The sequence below is a fragment of the Zeus faber genome (genome assembly GCF_960531495.2).
Source record: "Zeus faber genome assembly, chromosome: 4".
Lineage (NCBI taxonomy): Eukaryota > Metazoa > Chordata > Actinopteri > Zeiformes > Zeidae > Zeus > Zeus faber.
This window is the reverse complement of record NC_137191.1, coordinates 22,106,047-22,133,044: the sequence shown is the minus strand read 5'-3', so window position 1 is coordinate 22,133,044 and position 26,998 is coordinate 22,106,047. Positions and strand designations below refer to the sequence as shown.

At 46.0% G+C, this 26,998-nt stretch overlaps 1 protein-coding gene across 2 annotated transcripts in view; it reads right to left on the bottom strand.

Annotated features, from left to right (window-relative positions):
- Positions 1–26,998, bottom strand: part of dlc1 (DLC1 Rho GTPase activating protein) — a 91,992-nt gene that overhangs the window by 6,955 nt on the left and 58,039 nt on the right. The window contains exons 1-8 of one of the 2 annotated variants that reach the window (XM_079998848.1): positions 20,937–21,277; positions 14,749–14,820; positions 12,109–12,190; positions 10,323–10,386; positions 6,502–8,204; positions 5,660–5,839; positions 2,909–3,068; positions 462–651 (exon numbers count right to left, since the gene is read on the bottom strand). In XM_079998848.1, coding sequence (XP_079854974.1) covers positions 462–651; positions 2,909–3,068; positions 5,660–5,839; positions 6,502–8,204; positions 10,323–10,386; positions 12,109–12,190; positions 14,749–14,820; positions 20,937–20,949 — 2,464 coding nt within the window. In that variant the 5' untranslated portion in view covers positions 20,950–21,277. Of the gene's footprint in view, positions 1–461; positions 652–2,908; positions 3,069–5,659; positions 5,840–6,501; positions 8,205–10,322; positions 10,387–12,108; positions 12,191–14,748; positions 14,821–20,936; positions 21,278–26,998 lie in introns of those variants that run through there. The other variant, XM_079998847.1, reaches the window with a different exon arrangement.

Below are 26,998 nucleotides of genomic sequence, written 5' to 3'. Positions count from 1 at the left end.
GCAAGGATGGACTCCATTCATTAAATTCATCAAGTTACATCAGAACAGCATCTCTGTGTGGATCAGAACAAGCTCAGGTTTCACCCTAAAAGTGAGAACTATTAATAGCGATGGAAGGTCGGACGCATTTAGAGGACTCGGTTCAAGGCGAGTCACTCAGTAAAGAGCAAAGAGTCACGTGATTTTCTGACTCTCGCTTCCTTTTACTCAGGTGGTTTAACATAAGAGTCAGAAGAGTCGTTTGGACTTGTGAATGGAATTTTCCCTCATTTCATTCCGGCAAAATTATTTATTTTGGTGGAATGTGAAACACATTCAATATTCCCAATAATACCATGGTTTTTTTGCCTTGGACTTTAATTTAGTCCTCTGTAATTATTTTCAGTCTGTGAGCCAACGACTCTGTAGGTTTGTGTTACGGTTTGTGGAGAAAAAAAAAAGCTTGGGAAGCGCCGCCTTACACTGGTAGATCTGGAGGAAGGTCTCGGACAGCTTGCTGGTGAGCAGCGGCTCCGGCAGGTCCCTGAAGTACTGCTTGAGCATGTCGGCCACGTCGTACGCCGACTGGCCCTCGTAGGTGCTGCACGCCTCGTTCATCTGCCGCAGGGCCTGGATGCGAGACTTTACCCCGGACTTTCGGAAAAGACCCACCTGGAGGAAGCGAAAGAGAGCGCAGGGGTGAGACAAAGACCACAGCAGGAACTTGCCGAAACCCTGTCGAGCCTCGAGCGAAAAGTTGGCCATCTCGCGGTTTTGTTCAAAGCACACTTTTGAGCTGCCACTTCTGGTTCCGGTGACGTCTTTGCGTGTGCGTTGCTGTTGCCGTTTTTGCTGTTGCTTTGCTGTTGTTTTTTCTGTTGTTGCTGCTGGTGTTGATGTTGCTGCTGCTGTTGCTGCTGCTGTTGTTGTTTTCTGTTGCTGCTGCTGTTGCTGTTGTTGCTACTGTGGTTGGAGTTGCTTTCATTGTTGTTTTTGCTGTCTCTGTTGTTGTCGCTGCTGCTTTTGTTGTTGCTGTTGTTTCGGTGGCATTCTCTTGCAATGACCAGCTGACAACTACGTTCTCTCTTCCTTTTTGTATTTCTTGTTGCCCTGGTATGAAATGCGCTTTATAAATAAAGTGTGACTTGACTTGACTTGACTTTAACCCCCCAAAAGTAATTTTCTACATCGCTTTTAACAAATATCTCTCCTTGAATCCATCTGACAAAGCCCCCCAGAGCCTAAAGTCAACAGGGGTTACATCACGACAGATCCTGTTGACTATATTTAGAAAAGACGATCCCATGGAGACCCCCGGCTCCTCCATTCTTCATTTCTGCTTGAAGGTTGGTGGTGGAGGACTGAACCGGTGGCCTTTTATGGCCTGTACCGAGTGACAGCACCAGGGGAGGGAGGGAGGGGAAGGGTAGTGAGGAGGGTGATCTTTGGTTTGTCCGGCCAGAAGACTTTCCATGAGCCTTACCACCTCCAAACACTGGATCTTTGTGCAGTTTTGGGCAGAGAAGGGTCATTGCTCAATTCTCCCGCTCTCTCAATTTTATTTCTATTTCACCGTCTTTTTCTCAGTTTCTTTGATTTATTGGTGTCTTTCTTTTCTTCCCATCGTCAAAAATCATCCTAAACCCCTAGTTTGCATATAGGGGGTTGATACAGTTCCCCAACAGGAACTATCACCAAGTCCGCAAAAGTTTTCACTATGAAGCAAATTTGTGATAAAAAGCTCTTTAGACAAAAATGTTGTTTGGTGAAGTCCCATTTTCCTCTACTCGGAGGAAAATGTGAGGGGTTTTAGTTCTGACTTAGTGTGGGATTTTTAGCAGGATTAACGTAAAAAAAAAATCACTTTAGCGGTGATTTACTTGGTGAGAAATTGTCACTTTATCGCCCAAAGACCCAAAATTTGCTTGTGTCCCGCTCTCATTGGAGGTTGATGGAGCCTCTGGGCGTTAGTGCTCTCTTTCTCGCAGCGTTAAAAAAAAAACAACCAAAAAAAAAACAGCATTAGACACCAGTGATTGAAAAGTTGGAAACTCTGACCCGCTCCTGGATGTGTGTGTGTGTGTGTGTGTGTGTGTGTGTGTGTGTGTGTGTGTGTGTGTGCGCCCGAGTGCCCGTAATCAAGCTGCTGTTTCCGACGCCACAGCTTATGTAATAGAACGTGGAAAAAAAAGCCAAAAACTCCAGCGTGAAGATTTGATTGATCGCAGCATCTTCCTGTGGGAAGACGTGAGCTGTGAAGGCTCTGAAAAGGCATGCACGCTCTTGTGCTCCCTGTGACAGTATTTCCCAACCACTGTGCCATGAACAATAGTGTGCTGTGAGAGCTCGCCAGGTGTGCCGTGAAAATTTTTCAAATTCCGCTTCCGAAGAAATAAGGAATGGGGAATTAGCTCTTGTGTTGCACGATCAAAATTGCACGGCAGCACCGATCCATCAGTTGCAGACGGAACGGCAGCTCCGTGTCGATCGGAACAGGTTTCACTCTGAAAAGGGACGGCTAGTCGCAGTGTTGAAAGATCCGACTCGTTTTTTTGGCGAGTCACTCGGTAAAAAAAGAGCTGTCAGATTTTTTTCCGAGGCTTTGTCCGCTTGATTCAGCGCTCTTGCCGGAGTGGTTCCAGACTCCCGAGTCATTTAAAAGATGTGTTCGTGACAAATTAAGTGTTTGCGAGTCTTGCATCCCTATCCTTTAGTAGGCCGTGATAATAAAAGCACATTTACATGTTGGTGACGTTTTTTTGGTGCTTGATAGGATAGCGCCGTGTGATTATTATAGAGGTTGCCGTGGCAGAAAAAAGGTTGGCAAACACTGCCCTATTATACATGCATATGTGTGTGTGTGTGTGTGTGTGTGTGTGTGTGTGTGTGTGTGTGTGTGTGTGTGTGTGTGTGTGCACAGCAGCGCTACCTGGTCCAGGCAGTGGTTGCGGAGGTAGCGCATGGCCTGCTGGATCCCCTGCGGGAGCGGCTGGCCGGTGCGCTGCACGTTGACTTGCAGCGGGACGCCGAACACATTTTTGTCTTTGTAGTCGCGCACCTTGATCCGCTTCATAAACTTGGGCACGGCCCTAGAAAGACACGCATGCGCACACACACGTACGCACGCACGCAGGCACGCACGCACGCACACACACACACACACACACACACACACACACACACCAACACCCAAGCTAACGGTTAGTGTACAGCATACTAATGTACCGTGCAGAATATGACGCAACAGCGAGTGCAAAGTATGTTTGTCTTGCAACACCTCGGGAATGTCACATTTTCGGGCCATTTAAAGTTGTCCTGTATATGAACTACAGCATATACCACTGTAGTTCATTGTTTATTTTTGAGTTATTTTTTATTAAATCTTATTGTTATTTTTTAGGTTTGTTGTATGTTGCCATTTTTTATATTATTCTTTTTTGTACATTTTTGACTTATTGTTGACGTATTGCCATTTTATTCTATTTCATTCTCTTACTTTATTACTATTTTTTACTTTATTATTGTTTATTGATTTTGATGTGAGCTACTTTGACACCACAATCGTCCATCTCTATCTATCTATCTATCTATCTATCTATCTATCTATCTATCTATCTATCTATCTATCTATCTATCTGTCTACCTGTCTACCTGTCTACCTGTCTGTCCATCGGTCCGTCGGTCCGTCCGTCGGTCCGTCGGTCCGTCCATCTATCTATCTTTATCGATTATTATTAAATTAATTTATTATTAATATTATTATTAATAAAAACTATGTGGAATATAGTGACCTGCTTGACTTGCCTTGACTGGGAAACTCGGTAGCGTTTTTAAAACCGTCTGTTTTTTCTGTGTGTGTGTGTGTGTGTGTGTGTGTGTGTGTGTGTGTGTGTGTGTGTGTGTGTGTGTGTGTGTGTGTGTGTGTGTGTGTGTGTGTGTGTGTGTTTGTGTGTTTGTGTGTTTGTGTGTGTGTGTGCGTGTGTTTGTGTGCGTGTCTGCAGGAGGCTTTCAGAGGCGGCAGAAGCTTGTCTCCACTTTTATGAGATGGGTGGACAAAGGGGGGGGGGACAGGACAATAGAGCTGGCGGAGGCATGGGGGGGTCGAGGGGGTGGAGGTTTAGGACTTACTAGTGGGTGTTGAAAGGGGAGGGTCCCGCTGCTTTATACATCAGCACCGTGCCGTGTTTCCCCAATAATACAACCCCTGCTTGTGTATGTGCGTGAGTGCTTTGTTTGTGTACCTGGGTGCGAACATCCGTGCAAAGTGGACGGCCACGACGGTCCTTGGCCACAGTTTTATGAGTTTTATGGGTGTGTATCCATTCGTATTGGGGTTTAAGGGGGGAAAAGGCCTGTCTGCAGACAAGCGGGACCTTGTCAAGTTTCCTAGAACCACAGCTCTACCAAATAAAAAATAAAAAAACCAAAAAAAGGAAAGCATAGAGCATATTATGATCCCAGCCCCGGAATTCAGAATATGCGCGGCTAACAAGTGGCCTCTTTCTTTTCAGGGAGCCGCTTTGAGCCTCAGCCTGTCATAAGACTGTCACAACTGCATCTGGGAGGGTGGAAAACAGGGAGGGTGTCATGGGAAAATAATGCTTGTTTTTGTTCGATTTTTATCCTTGCGCTTATTTTTGGGAGGGTTGCGTGATAGTTACATCAGACGCAAAGCAAAAACACAAAGAAAACCACTCAAACCCAAACTAAGTCAACGGAGTCAATGGAGTCAATGGAAGGCGTTGGAGTAGTACGCAATATTTGGGGTACTTAGAATCGCTTATCTCCTTTATGAGATGGATGAGAGAAAAACAACTGGGGGAAAAGGGGAGAAATAGGATATACTGTATGGATGTGTGGAGGAGGGGGGAAGGTATTGGGTGACAGGGAGGGCTGAAGGTTAAGATTGGAGTTAAAGAGCAGAATCTTTGGAGAGATGGGTGATGGCGGGGGGTTCAGGGGATAATTGTTGTGTGGGCAGATCGCTTCCAACCTCTCGCTCCCCATTCCATCCCAACGCTTGTGCGTGTGAAGTGCCTCTGATTGCCCTCGTAGAAAGTAAAAAAAAAAAAAAAGAAAAACGACGAGGACGTACGTTGCCCTGCCCGGTAATTACGAGCCTGGGAAAAGAATGTGAAACCCAACCCCTCCTCTGGATTGCAGCCGTACAACAGCGTGCAGATGGAGGGAATGCAGGGGTGGTGGCACGGAGGAAAAACAGAGGAAAGTGTATTTTTGTTGTTAATGGAGTTGATGGACACCTCCAGGAATACGATAAAATGTGCAGAAATTGTTGAGTGTAGATGTTCCACTTAGCCTCAGCTTTTGCCTTTTAACTTAACTTATGCTGTGCATAGAATCACTTTTTGTATATTCTGTATAGTTTTGGATATTGGATACAATTGCTGTTTATTTTATCAGGCTGTTTTTTATATTTGGCGACGTTTTTTAATTATATGGCAATTTGGCGACTTTTTGTGTCTATATTTAAAATTTTCTTAATATTATTTGGCTATTTTGTATATTTTGCAATTAGTTTATTTTTCAGACTGCTATTGCTATGCTAATTATCTGTACATAAATGCACCAATCCACCTTTGGCCCAATAAATATAACTGTTGTTCTGTGATTCTAATGTAGAAAAGGTATTATTCCATCCATCCCCGGTTGACTGACTCACCAGCTGAAGCCGTGCTTGTTGGTGGGCGTGTGCTTCTCCAGCAGGGCAGTGAGCTGCAGCAGCGACAACTTCTGCAGGAGGTTCATCTGCAGAACAGACTGGCAGCCAATCTGGAGCTGAGCCGACGCCATGCTGGGCCGATGGGAGCTCTGGAAGCTGGACCAGCGGAGCTTCTGAGGCCTGGTGGTGGTGGTGGGCGGGTAGAAAGAAAACAGATGAGAGGAGAGGAATGTGAAGGAGTAATTTCACTTGTGGATTTTTCCCCCGTCCATACCCGCACACTTGCGTAGACACATAGCATGGGCCTACATTATATGCAAGCCAGCCTTTCTTTATTCCCCCTTGTTAAGGACAAAAACATATTTCCAGCCTGAGTGATCAGATTGTAGGATTACGGAGGATTTGTGTACACATTAGTCAACGGGTTGCAGAGGCGATCGCTGCCAACATCCCTGTCACCATTCAGACTGCTGCTTTTTGTGGGAATTACAACTATTTCCATGGCTACAAAGGACCATTCCACAGTGCTCAGTGATGTCACATAAGGAGAGCAGTCTCGACGTGCCCCGCCAACCCCCTCCCCAACCCGTGTTTATCCATTCGAGGACGACTTATCTTGGGTTCAGACCTCTGTAATTCTTAACTCTCTATAGTTGAGTCACATTTGTCTTTCCTTTCATTCTATGTCCATTTGTTCTCGGCTACACGCGCAATGAGCGAACGCTTATTTAAGATGGGAGACCGTTCCGTCTGGTGTTTCTGGTGTTTGTTATGCATTCGGATACCTCGCACAGAACCCAATTAATCCTCAGAAGCCCATTTGAGGTGGTCTAACCACTGACCTGTTGGTGCGCGTTAGGGACGCTCCCACGCCAGAGTCCCTCCTCTCTCTCATTCCTTCCTCCCCCTCGCCCTCCCCCAGGGGGTTCCCCGTGCTGTCCTGGTCGCTGCCGTTCTCCGTCTCCTCCAGCCGGTTCTGCAGGGGGGAGGACGGACACGGAGAGGCCGAGTCCAAGGCGGAGTCGGAGTCACCTTCTTCTTCTTCTTCCTCTTCCTCCTCTTCCTCATCTTCCTCCTCCTCCTCATCTTCCCCGGCCATGGCCTCCGACCAGGCGTTGACGAAGCGTTGCAGGCCGTTGACGTGCTGCAGCACCTCCTCCAGCTTGCGCTCGTCACCCTCTTCCTCGTCGCCCTCATTGTGGGGTACGTTATCATAGAAACTGAGGCGGCTGTCGAACGAGCCGGACGAGCCGTGGCGCTGCCGCCTGCTGTGGCGCCCCGCCCCCCTGAGGATCACAGAGTTCCCGTTTTCATTACGGTTGTTGACCTGCGAGCTCCCATCCTGCAGGGCCTTGGGGAAGGTTCCGGGCTTGTGACCCTCCGGTAAGTAGAAGAAGATCACTCCATCCTCTTCTTCATCGTCGTCCCCTGCCACCGGTTTCCCGTGGTCTCGAACGCTGCAGTTGTTTAGGCGGTTCTGCTCATCCACCCTCCTCTCAGAGCTGGCACGGCCCGGCGCGGGCGGGGCAGACTTGGGTGGACTTGGTGTTGGGGACTGTTGGCCGGAAGCCTGCTGGAGGATGCTGAACGGGTCGAAACCCTCCAGATACATCCCTCCTCTCTTGCTGGAGCCCACAGCGGTGCTGTGGCTGCGGGCACGGGTCACGGGGCTGGGTGTGCTCACCGTGCTGCCGCCGCTAGCTTCCGACTGGCTGCTTCCCGTGCTGCCCGTGCTGCCATTGCTGTTCTGGGTGGAGTAGCCCACGCCGTGATTCCGGTTCAACGTCATGGTCTGCGACGGGTTTCGGTGGTGGTTGAGGTTTTGGTTGAGGTTGATACTGGTGATGTCGACACAGTTGAGACTGCGCAGCTTCTCATCGTCCAGGCCCTCTTTGACGACGGGTCCGCTGATTTCAAGCTTCCCCCCGCCATTACTCAGTTTCTTCTTTCTCTTTGAGGAGGAAGAGCCACTGCGCAGCCGAAGACTCTCCATCCTCTTGAGGAAGCTTTTGGCTCGGGAACGGGTGCTTTTGCTGCCCCCGCTCCCTCTTTCCAAACTCCCCCCTACTCTGCCGATCCCCGTTTTCAGGTCAAACGTGAACTGTCCGAGCGTCTCCAGGGGTGACGGAGGCAACCCGTCAGAGAGTGAGTCCTCGTTAGCACAAACTGACCCCCCTGTGCCCGAAGAGGAGCACATGCTGGCCACTGAGCTGGCCCGGGTGGCGCCGGCGGGCAAGGCTTGGACAGCCATGGCACCGGCATGACCCTTCTCCTCCCCTCTGCCTCCACTTCCACTGCTGTGTAGCGAGCCCACTTCCGGCTGCTCACTGAGGTCCGTCAATACACTCTCTGAGCTGTGGCCTTCGCGCAGGGTAAGAGTTCCGGCCTGGGGGTTCTGCTCCTGCGTGAAGGACGGCTGGGAGGCTTCTGTGGGGAAAGAGGAGAAGACCTCCAGCTCCTCCATGCGGGACCAGCGTTTGCTGTCCCGTTGGAAGGTCCAACGTCCGCTAATGGCACAAGGCTCGTCCTCATCCGAGTCCTCACTCTAGCAAAGGGGGAAGAGAAACAAGAGGAGAGTTAGAAAAAGGGGAATGGGCAAATGACAGGCAGCCATATAAATAACAAAATAAGAGAAAACATATGGAATCCAACTGGACTGGACTGTTCAAAGAAAAACAAAGTGAAAAGGACCATCCAGAACACTCTTGGACAGGATTAAGAAAAAGGGACAAGATTACTGCAGTATTCTGTTGTCACACAACCCCTCCACTCCTCTCTCCCTTTCACTTGCTTTTCTGTCACTTCACAGTCTGTCACTCCTCTCCTGTGGCTTTTCAAGGTCGTCTGCGTCAATGGTGGAAAGCCATTGATCTTCTGACCCATTCCTTTCCCCTCTGTCCCGCTCTCCTTTCCTGGTGCACTCATCCATTCCTCCACCAGAATCTTGCTTTCTTCCTTAGCCTGTCAACGGCTAACGTTATTACACAACCGAGTGTAGTTGTTGTTTAGGGGAATGACTTCATGTAGAAACAAGGAGCTCTCGGTAGACCAATTAACGCCAAATGGATTGCGTAGATGTTATTCAAAGCACAAAGCACAGAGATGGTGTGATCGTTATTGTGGCTTGGTCGCATACAAGGCACACGACCAGACACCGCTGTATGCATAGTCATGTAACATACAAACACTCCCCACTTGGGCTAATCTATCTCAGACCATGAAGGAAAGCCAGGGACGTTCTGCCATGACCTCCAGAGTTCAGCATACAGCCGGCCAGGCTAGGGTCACCTCCACCCCCCTGTGGGGGTTTGTCCTCTCCCTGTGGCACACAAGCGGAGTTAAGAGTGTGAGAGCTCTCAGACTTCTTTGACTCTCGTGACTTCTTCACAGTTACCAGAAAAAGGTGGTGACCAAAGTCCATAAAAAAAGAAAAACAGAGGCCACCATTTAATGACCCCGTTCCCTCTCATGTCACCTCTCCTTTGATCTGAGTAGCTCACCGTGAAACTGAAAAAACCCTCCTCTACCACTGATTTGAATGCTGTTCTATCTTTCAGCGCTGCAGTTAAGACAATTCAATCTGAGATTTGCTTAAATACCAGTGTTCATGATTCCATTTCCACAAAAAGACGTCTATGTAAACTGGTCTTTGGTGGAATACTTTACCTGTTCTATGCCAGTATTTGTGTGTATTGCTACAGTCTGTTCCAAATGTTGATCATCTCCTCCAGCAATGTCCATTCTTGCTATCTATTAACCATTTCATTGCATTCACCTGTTCCTGCAACTATGGTTGCTTTACCCCTCAAAGAAACACAACAAACAGTGCACAAACATGGTGGGTGCTGCAAAAAAAAAGCAAAAGGGGATCGAGAGAGCAGGAAAGAGGACAAAGGGGAGAAGGAGAGGGACTTAAAACACGGAGGAAATCAATGCATTCTTAATCACTCAAATGGTGGGAGGGTGGGCGGGTGGTTGTCCTACAAAGAGAGTAAATAACCTTCTTGACTGCCCTGCTCTGTTCTCTTGACTCCTGAAATGAAAGGTGAAACTGAGGCAGTCTGTAACAAGGATGTCACTGTGGAACACTCAGTTCCCAAATTAAGTTGATTTGGATAATAAGAGAGAAGAGCAGGGACAAAGGGAAACCATCAGCTCAATTGTTGGAACTTCATGTTAGGGGTAATTGAGTTAGATTTGAGCACATATTGGGCAAAATGTTTTGTCAGTAAGTATCCCTGGCTTCTTGATATATGGCATTTCATAAAGCAGCGTACAATTTCCTTTCATGACGAGCGGGAGGCATCAGGAAGTTTTTGGGAGAGCCGGGGAAACATGTTCTGAGTAAGGGGGAGGCCCGGATAAATGTCAACCCCTTCATTTAGACATTAAAGCTCATCCTCCCTTCCCCCAGGGTGCTCACAACCCACTTGATACCGAATTAACTCAACAGGTGCCTTCTCATTAAACAAGATGAGAGGAAACAGTAGCTTCACCCCATGGCCAAGCAAACTGAAACTTTCATTGAGAACAAAGTGAGGCTGTTGTAAAAAGATGGCTTTTCTTTGTGGATGCGTGTGATCGCTTCAGTTTCTTCTAAGTAGATGCTTGAACAACCACCTAATATATCTGACCGAAAACAGTGGAATCTTTGGGAACTTACTCTCTTTCTCTGTGGCGATATCTCCAGTCGCATTAGAGCACATTTGTTGAGGGTGTTGAGTCTCCTGCAAAAACACAAGACACATAAAATGAGCCAAACATCTAATCGGAGCTATCACAGTTCTACCATAATGGCCTGATTGTAATTATTTGAGCACAGTCCTTTTTGTAAAACCTGCAGATACCACAATCATACGTTTCCATCCAAATGTCAAGGGAATTCTAAGCCTATATAAGAAACTTTGCACCAAATAAAATGTGAATTTGGTGCATTTTGATTTGCCTCGGCAAATCAACCTCTCTACCCAAAATCATTTGTAAAAATGGTGTATGTCAAAAAACGTTTCCACAAGGTGGACGTGTAAAGCAAAACTATAAAATCTTAAAAAGCCCAAAAATATATATATAATTAAATTGTCAATCATGATTACTTATAAGCATCTTCTCACTTCAGGCATCCACGAAAGATATCCCTCCATCGTGTCGGGCCAAAGAGGATGGATGAAAGAAGACCAAAAGAGGTGAGAAGAGAAGAGAAAAGGAATAGAGAGAGAGGAAAAAAGAGGAGAGACAGCAGCGTAGCCAGGCCGGCTAATGAGCTGGTGAATGATAAGGCCCGACGTAAGTGGGAAGAGAAAGAGAGAAGGGGGAAAAAAGGAGGGCGGATAGAATGGGGAAAAAAAACTGTCCAGAGTGGCGATGAAAACCTGGGGAGGGGGGGACGGAAAGCTTATCCCCCCAGCCACCTGGCGAGGAGGAGGAGGAGTGAGGGTGGGGGGTTCCTCCACTCTCTGGAGAGCCCTCAGAGCAGATCGAGTGACAATGGGGGACATGGCGGGATGGCGGGGGAACCGAGGGACTGGGGGCCGAATGCGGGGAGGGAGGGAGGAGTAAAGAAAAAGGGATGGCAGGAGATGAGACGGTGAGATGATGGCTTCCAGATGTAGAGGGGACGGGGGGACGGGGGGACGGGGACACCTGCTGTGGTTTATTGCTGGAGACTGATAAAGGAGTCGACTCCATTAAAAAGCCATTAACCTCTTCCCTCAGATGCTCTCGTATCCAGCGCTGGAGCAAGACGGGCTGAAACTTGGGACCACAGTGTGGTGGGTAAAAAGATACTTTGAATTTCCCCTTAATTCTTCCAAATATTGCGGCCATTTGATGGACCAAGCCGAAATTTGAGGACTGGGAGAGTGGTTAGTGACGGAGCTTTCGCATATTTGTCACACACAAACGCCAAGAAATGTCAAAGGAGCATCGCAAAAAGATGCCTTTTCTCCCTGGTTTAAAGACGTTCAACCAAACTTACAACGATCTTTATTTTTTTTTGCCCTACCCCCCACAGGACATTGTCCCGGTTCCCTGTGAGGAGACTTAAAAAAAACACTGCCAAGGGAGGAATTGCGTGACCGGCGGATGGTAGGGGTCTGAGATAAGATATGCGGTTGCCGGGACAACGCAAAAAATCTGTAGGGTTTTTTGTAAACATTATCAGTACCCCGATGAACAACATAAAAATATAGAAGAATAGAGAAGGAGGAAGAGGAAGAGGAGATGGAAAGGAACCAAATGGGGAAAAAAAGTGAAGGGGGTGTTGGATGCTGAAGGTCCTTATCGTGCCACTCTTTCATCCGATCTGAACATTCAAGCGCACAGGGCTTTGGAGTTATGCTTCCATGGTTTCATTTATTGAAAGGGAGGGATAATGCAAAGGAGAAATTAAAACAGTAGGTACAGTAGGCAGCAACCCAACGTGGACTGATTTTAATTGAAGACCCTCTCACCTGCAAAGAGCCTCAATGGCGTCCCGGTCCAGGAAATCGTGATCTCTGGTGACTGAAGAGATGTCGATTGGAAACTGGGCATCTGGAAGAAGAAGGGTGGTGCAACGAAAAGGGAAGACAGACCGACGGACGGACAGACAGTTCAGACAGACAGACAGACAGACAGACAGACAGACAGTGAGCGATTAGTGAGAGGCTATTCCTACCCCTGATAGGATCAGTGTGTCCAGATACCCCTGAAGATACCACCCTCGTCTCACTATGCCACCGCCCCCACCCCACACACCCAATACCCAGGACGCTACCCCCCACACAGGCACGACCCGTGGTGCAAAGCCAAAGGAGGAAGTGGCGTCTAAGCCGACCAAACAAACACAGCTGCAGCTTTTAGACCTTGGTGGTGGTGGTGGTGGGGGGTGGAGATGGGAGGGTAGAAGCAGAGAACAGGGGATTGAAAGAAGAATGACAATTGGCACTCAGGCATTCCAAACAGATACCCCCCCCCCACAACCCTCCATGTTTCTCCTTAATTAAAAGCACTACCTCTCCCCAAGGGAGCTCCATTATTGGCCAATGATGACAGCTCATTTAGACTGATTTACAATTTGCCTCGTGCCACAACAAACGCCTGAACATATATGTGTCCGTTGTTGGATTTGGGTTTACGAGGTTGGGTATAGAAAAGTCGCCTGTGAAACCTTGGTTGGAATGTGATGACTCAAGCCTATCTGGGAAATCTTGGGATTCAAACCCCCCTAGGGGGAGCGAAGGCGATAAGAAGACGGCATTCTATTCAGGGGAGGCAAGCCCCTTTACACTACTGTACTGACACAGGGCTATCTGTCTGCTTATCTTTAGTGGGGCAATAGCCCCGACAACGCAAGACAATTGAGATTGTCCGACGGATGCAAGCAAAGGGAAAGATGTGTTTTTGGTGCAAATTCCACGTCCATGTATGGTTGGCGTGTGAGTAAGCTTCAAGCAAATCCGCTTTTATAAATAGTGATTTTAAAAGCATGTTTGTACGGTATGCTGACTTAGCCTTATCACCTGTGTTAAAGCAACAACATACTGAACATCCAGTTCCCCTGACGCATAGACATCTAGTGTGGCTCTGTGGCAATAAAGCATTGACGGTGCTAGTCTGGTCCTGCTTTTAGCTTCCTGCGGTTATGTAAGGACCATCGATATGACTATGGTATGTCGAGGTAAAGTCATGCTTCAAATATGTTTCATGGCTTTTTGTTTAATGTTTATGTAAAAGTCAAGGGTCAAAGCAAAGCATTGTCTCTATGAGGGGTGTCACAATTCCCAAAATCCACGATTCTATTCGATCTTCGATGTAAATATGTGTATTTTTTTTCACTTGTATCTCAATAAGTAACTTTTGTTTGAATGATAATAATAACAATAAATAAATAAAGAAATAATAACCATAAAAATAAAATAACAACTCTAAATAATAACACACCTAAACTGTTAAGAGCTTTATCAAAAATAATAAACAATAAGTAACTTGTTACACTACTTGTATGTTAAGCTCCGAAGAATGGATGCTATTTTTGCCAGAGGGCAACACTGGCAGTAAAAGGCAAATTACTCCCTGTGTCTTGTCTTCTACATGTACTAAAATGCGATCGGCTTGGTTGTCAACTCTCACCTTGTGCGTCGAGATCCGCTTGTGGGCTGGTGCAGTGCGTGTTGAGGGATGCAGCCAGCGGACCCCTCCGTGGAGCTGGCGGCAGCTCACCCAACTCCGAACCAAATTTTAGGGAAGTCTGTTCAGAGCCGGGTGAGCCGGAGTCGACAATGTGGAGGGTTCCACACCCCTCAGCGCACACTGCATTTGTTTACTAGCGAAACTTGACCGCATCGATATGGAGACCATGTCGGACAATATTATCCACAAAAATACAGGGAGAATCGTGAACCTGCGTGTGATTTCAATATCGAATGCCATTTTGATTTCGAACTTCACAAGCAGGTTCAAGGAATCGTGACACCCCGAGTCTCTATACCATCTCAATGTGTTGCTTGCATTGAAACATTTCTTGATCCTTTTCCTACACTCAGAACATCCTGTGTACATTTTAAGTTTGGTTTATGTTAATGCGTGCTTGAGTTTGTGGACTGGGCTGTGTCTGCCTGCATAAGCGATGCAAAGCACTGACGAATAGTATTAACACATACACACATAAGTTGATTTGTGTGTGTATGTGTGTATATTTAGTATGCCTATCAGTCAATTGGTATAGCCACATAATGTGACTAAAACAAATATCTTTCCAGACCACAGAAACTAGTGACCATATTCCAAGCTTTTCCACAGTCTGTGCTTGAAAGGTGACAAACTCAAATGACGTGTTTCATTAGTTAGTTTCTGTCTCATTTTTTCCCCTACTCGTAATTAAGAATGACTTCACTAATGGATGGTGAAGCGGGCCGCTATTTATAATTTGATAGGAAGTTTGGTAAAATCCCAGCCTTGACAGTTTAAAAAACACAGACCTGACCTCGAAAACCAATCCAACTACTCTATGGCTTTCACTGTATGACCTGCAAAAACTGGATCTTTCCATAGCTTCAATAGTTCCAGTTGGGTTTGAGGGGTTAGGAAGGGTTCCTGATGGGGGTTCTTACCTTCGTAGAGCTGGGCATACTGGGGAAACCCTGCTGCTCTGAGCCAGGTGCAGGCCTCCTTGGCTTCAATCTCTGTGGGACAGAAATAGAGGCACAAGACAGAAATGTCATGTTAGGCAGTGGGGGACATCGAGTTCATTGCAAAATGTACATACCTGTTGACAGCTATTCTGTGTTTGACAAACACAGAGGTGCAGGAAAAAAAACGTGGCTGTAAAGTATACCAGTGCAAGCATATGATCCCAGAATAATTCAGTCCAAATGGAACCAACCCAACGGTTCTTTTCTCGTCCTAATGTGTACTCCTTGACCTTATGGAATATCTCACACTTGGGTCACTCTCTTCTCACATGGTCACAAAGCTAGGACTCAAAGCTAGGACTCAGTTCACGAAAATCGTGTTAACCCCTCCACCCACCCCTTTGTGTGCCACTAACACATATCACATGCTGTTGTCTCCTCCCTCAGTGACTGGAAAGTGTTCAGCATCACCTTTACAGCACGCTGATGTATTGTCAACATCCCTGCGACAATGGTCTGGCGAGCTTTTCCATCTGCTCTCTTTAGCAGAGGCTGTGACATTTGGGCTCCTTCTGCTAAGTACCGTAGACTGGATGTTGAGGTTTACTGTCTGTGTCAGGGGACATCTCTCAATTATCTGCCAAAGGCCTTTAGATGACACATGCCAAATGGTAGCCCAGACCCCAACCCCTTCAATTGTTGTTAAAGAAAAAATCCTTGAGCCACCATTTTAAAGAAAGTGAAAAGAAGGGGAACTTTATCCCCAGGCTCCAAAAATAAGCTTGTACTTGGCAGCGGTGATAAAAGGCTGAAAAAGACACAACCACATCAGGGTCGGCAATGAAAGTGACAGATTTATGGAATAGCTTCTACACATTCAAATTAAGCAGAAGGTATTTGAGGCCTGCTATAGGTAGTAAAATTCAAAATTCTATATTTTCAATGAATAACGATAACGTAATGTCCCTTTCCCCTTGAATAGGAAAGGCTTACTTAATCTCCAGTCCACGGGCTACCAGTTCAACCTCATTTCAGAGCAAAATTACAGCCTTAAACTTGTCTTGCAACTTTGGCACAGGGAGAAAATGGGGCACCTGAGAAGGGGACCATAGCCTGTCAAAAGCATACTAAAAGTTCCTCTATGTATATATTATATAATATTTTTCCACTCTTTGTGAATGGGAAGCTTATGCGTTAAGAAAAGGGAAATTAACCAATGATGAGAGGATTAATGGCGAGATGGTGAAAGGCATTAGGCTCTCACAGTTAAAGGTATAAAGAATGAGGCAAAAGACGGGACCCTGCAGCCACGGATCTCGGCTTAACCATATACAAGCATTTGCATACCAACAATAAGCCTAGGCGGCAGACAAACCCACTAGCAACAAGGTGTGACACCGCCGACACACAACTTCCCCACAGCTTTTGCAAGGGGCCAAGAACTTCCAGCAGTGACCCTGGCGACAGCCTAACACGTTGATGGCCATGTTTTACTGCTCTTTTGGGTAAAAATAGGAGGGGGGGGGGCATTCATCTCCTTTGGTTGTGAATAAGGCATGTTTCTGATGCTCCTGTCTTTGTACGGCCTGGTATTTTTAGAGGATCGTGAACCCAGAGCATAATTATACCTACATTCTTGAGAGCGGGTGGTACGTAGCTTTGTATTGGTCTACAAGGCCCTGTACGCCGGGTACGAGTGTGTGTTTGCGAAGGCCAAACTCAAGCTTAAAAAAGAAGCACTTGAAAAAAAACGTAACAATTGAGACGCAAATTAGACCTACAAAGACACAGTTAACCCCCTAACCCCAACTCCCCTTCCACCAAACGCTTAAAAAAGCAATATCGGCAGCCAAATTTAATTCTTTCACTCTGCAAACCCAATACAAAGACTTAAATCACCACAGACACAGGGTGAAAATTGCCAAAGAATGACAAAATAAAATGCTGAGGGTAATTAGAATAGTCTTTGGCATTGTGAGGATCCATTCATAGCCTCAGCGCCAAGCAAGGAAGTGGACAGGGGCATCAGGCATCTGGCACAAACAACCTAACAATGGAACGACACTCATATCTGCCAAAAAAACTGTATCAACAAAGAATTCATCTGGGCTTCTCAATGAGATCTGCCACTCCCATTATACCAGTAACATCAAATACTTGTAAGTAACTGTACAATGTTTAACTTGTTTCCTCGACCCAATGTTTGGTCTTATGACGCTGAGTTTGATGGGTGTGTTTAATCTTTTGTCTTCCACGCTGTCCACCCTGATTCCTCATCCCCTCGCCAGGGAACTACCTCACTTCCTCTTCCTGCCTTCCTCACAGGAAGAGAGCCGGCCGGCGCTGCGGTAGCCGCAGACCACCCGGCCACAGAGGCCCCGCCTTCATTTGTTTCTGGCCAGATAATAGGCGGGGAGGCAGCCAAGACAAACAACGGCTCCGGTGATTGTGTGTACCTACCTAACGTCCTCACAGTTGAAGACAATCCCAGTCAAGTCACAATGGACAAGTGTCCGGCAAAGAGATTTAGACACAAGTGTAATAGGCTATAGTTTAGCTTTGTTCCGTGGAATGAAGTCCTAAAGAGATAGTAAACTAGAATGAAGGGTGCTGAGTCATGTCTGCAATAAATGTTTAACGACTGCAATAACCAGAAATGTAAAAAGCTTTAGTCACCCAGCTATACAGTGACTTGTGGGAACTAAAAACATCTAGCACAGCACGTTGAAAGTCTGTTCCAATCTGTTATCTTTGATTTAGAAACCCAACATCCTTGTGGTTCAAAGGTTTCTTAATTCTTAGATGTATTAACTTAACCTGAAATAACAACACGCCACAAGTCCACAAGCACATTGTCCGCCATCAGCCATTTTGACCCCCAGTGACTTCCGAGTTAAGAACTGCAGGGGCAGAGCAAGATGAGGCAACAACATTCCACTGGCATCTGTGTTCCTGCCAGGCGGTCCAGAGACCAACAAACAGAGAAGGAAACACCCCCACCCCCTTCCTCACAAGCAGCTCCACCAAGCCTTTCTCCAGTTCCCCACTCCTCTCTTAAACAGTCACCAATGGTGAAGAACTAAACTGGCAAAGAGACAAACGTGACATACTCGTAAATATACATATACAAACACCAAAAAGACAAATAAGTCAGCGTGTCAAGCCGAGTTCCTGGCCGTAGCAGATCTTCAGGGCCTGCGGTCGGGGGGCCGCACAGGATGTCTGAAGCACGTCCGTCCATCCGGAGAAAAGAGGAACAGATGAATTTATGACTAAAACCGTTAAACAGCCTCACCAACAAACCAACGGTCTCACGATCCAGTGGCCAAGAGATGGCGACTTGCGGTCGCATCTAAAGAATTTGCTCGCAGCAAAAGGAAGACATCAGGGGGAATCCTTTACCTCTGGAATGAGATAGGCATAGGCAGGCATATAGGAATTCGCAGAAAAGAAAAAGGGGAGAGACAGAGAGCGAGAGAGAGAGAGAGAGAGAGAGAGAGAGAGAGAGAGAGAGAGAGAAAGGCGGGGGGGGGGGTCTCCTTTTCAGTGGGAAAGATAGAGGGAGATTACGAGGAGATAAAATCCACAGTCAGAGGCAAGCCAACGCTAATAGAGATTTCATGGATAACGGGTGGATTTTCCTCTGGAATTGTGCCAAAGTTGAACTGCCGCAGGGGGCAGTCAGGACTTCAGCTTTACCCTCTACCCCGCTGTCCAAAGTCTAAAATTACCAAACAGCACCCCACGGTCCATCTCCCTTTCTTTCTCTCTTTCTCCTCAATCCAACGGCGCTCAATTCAACTCTGCTAACCCCTTCTCGTCTGTCCTTTCCTGTGGCAGGAAATTCTCACAATTGCCGGCCAATGTTTCCCTCCAGCGCAGGAGGCAGCGCGGTCTGGCTTGGCCGGCTCTGAATGCTCAGATCCACTGGGAGTTTGTTAGCAGCTAGCAAACAAAACAATCTGCTGCCCACCTCAAAGGCTTTGCTACATATATGGTAAACCGGAGGTCAAGAGTTTGAATGCAATTAATGAAGGCACTGGGTCTTTGAAGTGGGCAGATTATCAAAAAAAGGGACTCAATTGTGAATTGGGACACCCTTATCTGGAATTACCCTATCCTCACCACGTCTGAAGGAACCGACTGTCAAACAACCTAAAGGGCAACCAAAGAGTTCTTATCAACTGTAGTGGTTTATTCTGAAGGACTAGCAAAGTGGGTCGAGACAGGTGATGAGATAAATCGGGCCAGACCTGGCGTCTCAAGGGGGACTAAAGCAAGCACTGCCAAGAGCCTGTAACCTTCCGGTGTTCCTTCATAATCTCCATGGAGACATGGAAAATCTTCGGATGTGTTTATCAGTTTTAGGAGGTTTCTGACCAATTTGTTGCATGAGTTTATGAGGATTGTGGTGGAATTTGTTCTGGTCATCACTGCTCTAAGAAGACAATTCCATGCAGGATAATGGATAATGGTAGCTTTCTAAAAGTGCTAGAGCGGAATGCAAACATTGCCTCCTTGATGGGTATTGAGTTTTGCCATTTCCACGGTTTGGACATCTGTTGCTCCCTGTGATCGTTGGACGCGATGTGAAATGGTGCCCAGAATATCACCATCTGGCCACTCTCAAACTCCTTGGACACATCGTTCCACTGCAATAATGACATTACTATATCGCAGCCTGTTATGGTCATCCACCACCTGCCAGTGCTCACACATATACACGGAGAAAGAGAGAGAGAGAGGGAGATACAGAGAGAGAAAACACAGCTGGCCCAGATGGATCATCACAACACTAACCCCAGAGGTCTCCGTGTTCCCTGGTGACAGATTTATGTTCACATAGAGAGCCTTGGCCGTGGATCAGGTGACCAGAACCACGCCAAGCCTCTGAAAAGCCTTCCACTGATCCACAGTCATATGACTGTCCGTCCGTCTGCCTTGACCAAAGATAAATATCCAAGACTGTTACTCAACGCAGAGTCCACTTTAAGAACAAACATGTAAATATCTGTTTATTTTCATTACGTAAAGAAACCATGTGTGTGGAGGTGGATGTAAATCCTTCAGATAGCATACTTCCTGTTTCACGAAGAGTGTTTCCCCTCACTCGCGCTTGTCCCAGAAGAAACCAAAGCCAGCACAGCCCCAAAAAGCCAGCCAGGAAGAGAGCGAGGCAAAGCCACGCATCGGAGAGTGTGTGACAGATGGAGCAGCAGAAGATCTTATTAATGTTATTTATACAACACATCTCAGCGGTTATTTGCCTTGCATTGTGGGGAAGATGTTTGTGAACATTTTCAGAACTATCAACATTGGCTCAATAAAAAAATGAAATGGCATCATCTTGTTCTTCGCTCCAGTGCTTCAAGGTGGGTAGATCTCCCATTAGTTACATAAAAAAAAAAAGAACCACCAGACAAAACGCGCCCTGTTTAAACCATCATTTTAAACATGAACTGGGGACAAATAAGTTAAGCCCACAAACAGCCACAAGCAGCCCCAAAATAGAACATTTACAGCCACTACAGAGGGAGGCATTCCCTGGACGTATAACCCAGCAAAAGGTCGCCATTCAGGCAAAAGGCATATTCGGGTTGCTGCCAAACTGCAGCACACTGAGATGGCAAAGGCAGACCCCGAGTTTCCACACACAAAACTGACACGTTGTGACGTGACGTTTAAAAAGGAGCAACATATGTTTTGTAAAAAAAAAAAAAAAAAAAAAGTGCCAATGAAATCCCTGGAAAATCGAATCCGATTTTGATATACACCCATTGCCTATACCCTTCAAGGAACCCTTCGGTATCTTAAATAGAGAGAGAGAGCACAGGCGGTTAGAGACATTTCCACTATCTGAGAAGTTTCAGAGGTTTGAGTATGGGAGGGAGGAGGGGGGGGGGGGGTGTCAGTTATCTGACAGCCCGCAGCGTCTCTGTCCCAAGGAGTCTGTTTGGAGTTGTTGAATAATCGCACACTTGTACAATAATCGTTCGGGTTACTTTGAAGATGTTGTAAAAACAGATTGTATGCCAAAAAAAAAATACATGTATAAAAAACGAACGATCAGCTCAGCAATACACAATAATGTTCCCGAAGAGAGGCTTGTGTCCACTTTTATTTTAAGGCTGGAACCTTTCATAAATGTAACGGAGCGCTATACTCACGGGTCAGTATCATTTTTGTATGTCGGTGTCGCAGAAATGAAGAACGGGACAGAATGAAGCAGCACACTCCAGCTGCGCCCTGGAGGAGGCTGGTCGTCCTGTCGGGGTATAAACTCCACGGTTCAGGGCGAACCCCGCATGATAAATCCACACAATCCAAAACCTCTCCAACAAAAAAAAAAAAAAAAAAAAAAAAAAACCTCAAACTACACGGGACTCCAAGCGCGCCCTGGTCATCGGTGCGCGGGACAGTAAATCCATGTTTTGTTTGTTTTTTAAATCTGGACGTTGGTGCTGACAGAACTCCACGGGTCTCCAGAGTACGTGCCGCAGAGCAGGGTTTCCTGGGCTGGAATGTGAATGGAGAGCAGCGCGATTCAGGGCTCGAGGAATGAGTCACGGGCGAGGCTCCACCTCCACCTCCACCTCCGTGCAGCGCTGGAGGCAGAAATACGCGCGGCGGGACCCCCGCCGCGCCCGCCCCACGCCACTCCCACCACACACACACACGCACACACACACGCACACACACACGCACGCACGCACCCACACACACGCGCACGCACGCACACGGAGCACTGTCTCGGGTGGAGAGATGTGAAAGTAGATAAATCAAAACATTGGCAGGAACTGTGCGTAAACTGCGCGTAAAGACGGGCGCCGACACCAGATACGGGGGTTTACGTGTACATTGGATATTGTTAATTGCCGTTTTTCCCCCTCTTTTGCTGTTTTCTACTTGTCATCTGTATCCGTCTACGTGTAGTTAAATTGTTTTTGTTTGTCTCGCTGATATTTCTAGTTGACATGTATATACATACACATAGGAATGAAAGTGGAGCGCCATGCTCCCGTGCAGGGAGCGGCTCAACTTTGCCCTGAGCCGCGATGTATTCAGGCGGCGTTTGGCTCCCGGTTTGCATATCATTACAAAGCGGTGGAGACAACTGGGAGACGCTCCTCTCCTTTGTGATCCCAGATTAGGCTGAAAAGCGCAAGTGGCGCAATGGAAAGAAAAAGGAGCTGTTGCAGGTATGGTAATGGCTTTGTCAGCGGTGCAGAATGAGAGCACACACCACTGCATCACTTTTTGTGTGCGTGTACTTTAGATCCAGTCCTGGATTCATGAGAGCTAGGATAATAACAGGGCTAGTAATTATGATTCACATGACCCCAAGGGTCATTTACTGAGAAATAATTTGAAAACATTAAATAAATAAATGAATAAAAATAAACAAAAAACGATTAAATTCTTATAAAATGCATATGTTATGTGTGCATTTCGTCAGAATTTATTCACACTATGTACTAAAAATAAATATAGGCTAAATTTCAGTATTTATCTATCTATCTATCTATCTATCTATCTATCTATCTATCTATCTATCTATCTATCTATCTATCTATCTATCTATCTATCTATCTATCTATCTATCTATCTATCTATCTATCTGTCTGTCTGTCTGTCTGTCTGTCTGTCTGTCTGTCTGTCTATCTTTCTGTTTATTTATTTATTTATTTATTTATTTATTTATTTATTTATTTATTTATTTAAATATAGTTTAATATTATTATTTATAGTTCTGTTTGTCCTCTTTGTTTGGAATGAAAACCTGTGCTCGGTCCTTAGCTACAGTCTATTTGGATTAGAAACATCCTACATTAAACTATACCGTTGCCCCCAAATGCCCATGCACCAGTGTACGCCTGCTCTACATCCATTTTAGACATTTTCCAGTCTTTTCCAGCTTTTTCCTATTGCCATTACTCGTGTATAAAGGTATGCACGCCCCAATTTGCGACATCGTGCACCCTGTCATGGTTTCCTGCACTTTCTTCTTCAATTAGTAACCTGCTGGCTTCCTAGAACCCTAGAACCCCCGGCTGCCACGTCAGTGCTTGGCATCGGTACGGAACCGGGACTGTTTTATTTCCATGGTAATGGCACAGGCTCCAGGGTGGAGATGGGATGGAGAGACGGGAGCCTGGCACGTGGCATGGAGAATATTGTTTAATGTGGACTGAAAGTGGCCAAGGAAAGGATGATGCAGAGAGAAACCCCCGGCCGGTGCTGCATGACGTCTTGTTATTGGGCCCGGCTGACGCTGCAGTCACAAGTGATTCAGCCATAAATGTTCCCCTCTGAGCTATTAACCAGGGAAATCACGAGGCTTTTTAGATGGTTCCTCAGCTATTCGTCCTCAGAAAAGGGTGGGCAAAGTCTTTGTGATCAAGGGCCGGATCCAAGTTAGAAGACCAGGCGAGGATTTAACATCTATTAAATTCCACAAGGCTCAATAAAACAACTGCACATGGAGTCTCACATATACAGTATATAGTATACACATCAATATATTTCCTCAGAAACTTGTGCTTAACAGTAGTGCATATGCAACTGTGCACAGGATAACTCCATCACCAGTATGAGCACACACTCAATTAATGTTTGCATATGGACGTGTCTTTATATGTTTATATATATTTGCATGATTTCCCCTGCAACACGCTCACAGTCAGTGTCTTTAAGGCTTTGTTTTCTGTTGGTTTTGATCGTTTGTGAAAAGTTCTATTGGAAACACATTACTCACCAGTGTGATTGCCATGTTTTTTCATTATTCAAGTCGGCTAGTTTTATAAGAAAAAGTATACTTCCTAAGCACATTTTGAAACATAAACACATTTAAACACACAAAGATACATTTTTCTACACTGAGCTGACATTACTTTACAGTTTTGTCTCACGGGCCTAAGTTACCCTGCTCTACAGTCCACACTGAAAAATGTGAGTCTTTGCTTCAACTAAAAACAAATACAGTACCAGGCAGCAGAAGATACTCTCTCAACGTGGCGCTGATGCTTGAAAAACTGACCCTTTATGTCCTATTTTATTAAATGAAAACATCCGTTCAACTATCGATAAAATAAGAAACACGTCATTTTATGTTTCCCCAATAAGGACAGTTCTTTATTTTAAGGGATGGATGGAAAGGTCATTTGAAAATTATTTTCGAGACGTCATTTATAATGTATATTGTATATGGAAAATAAGAGGTTTGAAATGTTTGGCGCGCGCCCACAGCAGCCAGTCGATTTAGAAAAAAGAAGAAGAAAAAAGCCAGGTGCACAGAAGCCACGTCACCAGCAGTGTAACCCCAGCATGAATCAAATAAGCGAGAGCTGCACTAATCCAAGGAAAAAAAAAAAAAAATGTGGCATCTGAGTTTTTTTCCAGTGTGAACAGTGTTGGAACTGAAGCAAACATCACGGGGCATGTAATAGATGCAGTCACAAGGCTGAAATACTGTATATCAGAGTGGGAACCGCACCGGAGAGGCTGGAGGAACCCAGAGAGAAAGACAGATTACCACACGAGGCTAAACGGCAGAGCCGCAAAGCCTCCGATGACCACCCAGAGCCTTGAAACGACTCAAAAACCCAAACCTCCGCTCCCCACCCTCCACTGAGATGGCTCCGTGAACAACACCAATACCTGTTGGTCATGACCAGGGGCGGTGGCAGGGATTTTGGGCCCCATGAAAAGATACTTCACCGGGGGGTGAAGTTGCCATGTGTGATGCCCCACGAGACGCACAGGTCTTTTTTTTGTTTCATTCAATTAGGATAATAAATACCTCTTAAATGAAAACACGTGACTTCTATTTGTTTTGTTTGGAGACGGGGATGCGCAGCAGAAAAAACGTGCCGGTTCTCCCCTTATTCACATGTTAAATCTTTAATAATTTAAAGAAAAAATGCACACCCAAAATGTACATAATGTTCTAGTAATTTTTCAGGGCCCCTGTCAGTCACAGGCCCTTAGAATCGCTCAACTTTTCCCCCTGTACGGCGGCGCTGGTCACGACTGCGTGTGTCAACACCTACAATGAGAGAGCAGACGGCCAGACAGAGCATCGCTAACATTCCTGCTCCAGGGCTCATGAGTGAGTTTCCCTAAATTGTCTAAGATATTTCACTTGTCAAAGCTGATCCGAGTTGTCGGGCTTGTTTGGCATCGTGTCTCGGATGGAGATCAACCGCACGGGCCTCTCATTATGCTCGGATTCATTCTTTATCGTCCTTAATTGAAGACAATAAACACTTAGGCATGGACAGCACACTTTTTGAACAGCATAAACATTACTAGTTATGCAAGACTTGCAAACGATTCATTCGCATTGAATACTGTACGTTTATTAAATGAAGCTGTTTTTTGTTTCTTTTCGTGAGCGACTACTCGGCGAACTGCAGCCCATGCGAGGCGGCACTCACTGAGTTGGAATCTCAAGAGCCGTGAGCGTCGAGTCACACATACACCTCAAGCCCTGTGGACACCAGCCGGACAAGCTCATTAGGTTTCCATTCAGTGAGCGGCGAACTGAAAATCGCGAACCGAAAATAATCAGGGAGGATTACATTTATGTGGTAAAAGGGTCAAGTCATTTGACATTATGGCATTTCGCCTAACTGAATAAAGGGAACTCAATACGGAAAATTTAGCAAATCTTTTGACTGAATCAAGAGCCAAAAGAGACTTATCTCCAAAAATAGCTGAACAGTTCACCACTAAGTAGCACACTTGGGCCTAAACAGCACACAGAAGACCTATCTACACAGAAACACAGGTCCAGTGTTGTTCATCATTGTTGAGGTCAAAACTCTAGCCACGGGGGTTTAGTGGTCTTTAAGGATCCGTCAGACAGGCCTCCAGTCAGACCGGGGATGGATTGGAGTGTCTCCATTGGTCCACATTCAGCCATCATTAAATTTCAGATCTCCTGTCACTTATATTGCTTGTCAGATGGGTACTACTGATCCTGGGTCAGGCCTAAATCAACAACCCTGTAAAATAAAAAATCCAAACTCGACCCAATTGGAACCATATAGATTTTAATCCGCATTTAGGAAACCCCCCCCCACCAGCAACCTGTTGCCATGGTAAATGCTTATGCTGTTGGGTAAAGTCGTGGGTGCTGTTGTGGGTTGTAAATTTTACTGTGTGACCTATGACCCCCCTGAGAGGAGAGCGAGGGGATGGGGATGGGGCAGACAGACGGACGCAAAGCATTTATTGGGAGGGCAAAAGCGGAGAGAATAGGTTGTCAAAAATACCAGAAATGGATAAAATAGTAAGAGAGAGAGAGAGAGAGAGGATCGGGAAGAAGGGAAGGGAGTAAGGAGCAGGAAAATGAAAGCAAAATAGATATAGTTATAATATAGAATAAAGTTTATCCGGCCATGTAAAAATAGCTAAATATATTAAAAAAATAGCTAAATAAAAATGAAAAATAGGCAAATAAACAACATTTTTCCAAACATGCAAACACATTGCCAAATATATAAAGAAAATACATGATATACACATGACATACTAAGCACAGGCTAAATAACATCAAATGGTATACAGTATATAGTAGATAAGTGATATATCAGCTGTACATTGGAGATAAAGAAAAAAGGGTTTACAGTAAAAATGAAGTCAGGGCTCATAGGAGTGAATTGTTGCCCTGGGATTCCTCGCCCTCCTCTGGCCTTGCCCTGGGTGAACATTCCCCCTCGACCCTAAACGGCGGCGGAGGGCCAGGTGAGGGTCAGCGGACGAACGTGTCGGTCCACCCACCCCCCAAAAAAGGAGTAGCTAAACAGCCCCGGGTGTGTTAACAAAGGCATGGGGGAGAGATAAGCCAGCCACGTGCAGTCCTTTCAACAAAGAAGAAAATGTGACGAGACGCTAAAGGCGAAAGGTTGGTGTTGATTTGTACAAACTGCCACTAAACTCATTTGAGTTTACAGTCGTCTGAGTATTGTGGGATCCACGTGATGCCTTTTTAAAACCATATTTTGATGGTGATTCTGAATCCTTGAGTGGTAGTCGTGAGCGCAGAGGGGTGGGGGGTATGGGGGGGGGGGGTGCAGTGTTTGAAACCAGTCAATATCAACATTTCGTCTTGTTTGTCGGCTGTGTGCGACTGTTTGAAACGGTCAAAGGTCGGAAGTTTGAGGCAATTCGTCTTGTTGGGATAACCAACTGAAGCCTGCCCCGCTTACGTAATTATTCTAAGTAC